We start from the raw sequence: 2,598 nt of genomic DNA, 5'->3' as shown, positions 1-2,598 counted from the left end.
GCTTCTTCAGTTTGAGACACAACGTTTTCTTTCTCAGTTGACCATGCCACAAGTAAGAGTGTTCCTCCATGAGACTTTTACCTTCTGAAATCAGTAAAAGGCCGAGCTAACAACAATCTCGATAACCTACTTCATCATCCTCATAAATAGTTTTTGCAGCAACTGGTCCATAGGCGTTATTCCTTGTTGTCCCACTAAATCTATTCAACCAGTAACCCAACCGTTAAAGACCCATTACGGCTAACTAATAAACTCGAACCCAAACGTAAAAAAAAAAACTTGGAAAATTTTGAAGATCCAGGATTTTCTACGGCTTGGTCCTAACCCAACCGTAAAGTAGTTACGATTGATTTTGGAAAGCCAGAACCTAACCTTAAAAAAAGAGAAGGGTTACGGTTAGGTTTTATCAAATTCGAACCCAACCATAAAACAATTACGATTGGAAACCTAACCGTCAAATCACACACACTTAAAATCTATGGAATTTTACGGTTTGGAGTTCTTAACATTCTAACCGTAACAGATTCAGGGAACAATACTACGGTTAAAAAATTAGGAGTACCTAACTGTAAATGGTTATACAAACCTAATTTCTGTAATGATTTCGATCAACCTAACCATTTCGTACGAAATTGATTTGTTGATTGCCATCACTTCTATCAATTTGCTTCTTCCGCATTTTTAGTAATCGACGATTAGAATTTTTTTGAACCGATGATCAATCGAAGATGATGACATGTTTCAATTGAAAAAGAGAAGGAGGATTTACGATTGATGAATGGGAGGAAGTTTAGAAGAAGAAAAAGAGAAGCAAATTTTGGCGTTGAAATTAGGTTTTGGTTTTAGTTTTTAGGTTTTTATTTAGGTGGAGAGTAGCTTAGACATTTTCTATTGCGTCAAGATACTCATAACTAATTTTTTAATCACTAAAAATCCATGTGAAGCCCCTCGGTTGTAAGGTGAAGCACCATAATAGGCTTCAACAATGATCCCCAATAAGTTCTGCTTTAAAAACCGTATCTTTGCTACCAAATCTTCATCTTGCTTTGCAAAGAGGGGAAGAAAAAAACCCTAACTTTGCCTCCTACACTACAAAGGTTCGAGAAGAACAAAGAAGAGCAAAAGGGGTTACTGGATTCGATGTCGGGGTTCCCGGAAGAAATCACAGTCGATATCCTCAAACGCTTACCGATAAAATCAGTGTTAAAATTCAGGTGCGTCTGCAAAAAATGGTACGATATACTCAATGATCCTGAGTTTCTTAAGAAACAACAAAATCATGATTTGGGAGACGACGATTCCACTTTAATACTTAGAAAAGGCTGTGATTACTACTCCATTTCTAATGATACATTCACATCGATAGCTTCGTCATCATCATCAGATGTAGCTATATCGTTATCTGCAAAGGATGTTAAGGATCTTGATTTCCCTATCATTTCTCCAAAGACTCCAATGCCTTTCATTGAGGAAACTGTTCAGGTTTTGGGTTCTTGTAAGGGATTAATTTGCTTTGTCCTTGTTTTTGCTCGTATCCATGGTCTTCTTAATCCATTTACTGGAGAGTACAGGAAATTACCATCACCAGGGTCATCTATTCCATCTGGTAAATCTTTGTTTTACAATTATGGGTTAGGTTATGATAGCAAGACTAGCGATTACAAGTTGGTAAGGATTGCGAAATCAGACGAGAATGTTCCTGAAGTCAAGGTTTATACAGTAGGTTCAAATTCATGGAGGAGCATTGAAAATCTTGACATCCCTTATGTTTCTTGCAGAGGAACATCTAGGTTTTTAAATGGATGTCTTCATTGGATAGCAAATTATAGTTTTCAAACACCTCGAGTCATTGTTTCTTTTGATTTGGGAAGTGAGACATTCAAGGAATTAGCGCTGCCAGAAAATCTGAGAGGCGGCTCTAATGTTTGTTTCAGTGCTGCAGGAGGGTGTCTTACGGTACTTTGTAGTGATCCATGTCCATGGGGTCGGTTTGATGTATGGGTGATGAAAGACTACGGACGGAGAGAGTCTTGGACTAGGCTCTTCACCATTACTGAAAACATCAAATCATTTGAATATATAATCAGAAGCTTTCGGCACTTAAGGTAAATGGTGTGTCTGAAAAATGGTGAGTTCTTGTTAGAATTTGGATTGGAGGCCGAAAGTAGAGCTGATTTGGTTGTGTATGACCCAAAGACTGAAAGAGCTAGAGTACTGAATGTACCTAAAAAGAGAGGGTATGCGAAACCTAGACTGTGCGACGTTTTGTTGTTCAGGGTGGAAACTTATATGGAGAGCTTAGTTTCACTCAACTCAGGTACTTATGTTGGGTAGGCATTGGTCATGTGCAGGAGAAGCCGTAAAGCCGTTATCCCGCTCCTGGTGATTGATGCAGTTAGCACTACTTATTTTTGAGGACAGGTTCTTTTATCTTTTAGCTTTTTTGCAGATTCTTTCTGGTGAGAAACTTTTTCTGTAGCTTTCTTGATGTTACTGCTATGCTTTTGTAGGATGTTTACATTTCAATACTTTTGCTGTTACGATTAGTAGTTAACCACATTCTTGAGACACAGAAAGATTATAAACATCCCTTGGTAT

General features: G+C 37.9%; 1 protein-coding gene across 1 annotated transcript; it reads left to right on the top strand.

Moving 5' to 3' along the window:
- Positions 1-1,140: 1,140 nt before the first annotated feature.
- LOC113279188 (F-box/kelch-repeat protein At3g06240-like) lies at positions 1,141-2,109 on the top strand. Its single transcript, XM_026527893.1, has one exon. It carries the CDS (start codon positions 1,141-1,143, stop codon positions 2,107-2,109), a length of 969 nt encoding a protein of 322 aa, XP_026383678.1.
- Positions 2,110-2,598: the final 489 nt, after the last annotated feature.

Source organism: Papaver somniferum, chromosome 5, assembly GCF_003573695.1.
Source record: "Papaver somniferum cultivar HN1 chromosome 5, ASM357369v1, whole genome shotgun sequence".
NCBI classification, from domain to species: Eukaryota; Viridiplantae; Streptophyta; class Magnoliopsida; order Ranunculales; family Papaveraceae; genus Papaver; species Papaver somniferum.
Note: the sequence above shows the minus strand (reverse complement) of the source record. Positions and strands in the feature narration are given on the sequence as shown.

Coding starts and splice junctions, on each gene's coding strand:
- LOC113279188 (XM_026527893.1), top strand. CDS start 1,141: ATGTCGGGGTTCCCGGAAGAAATCACAGTCGATATCCTCAAACGCTTA.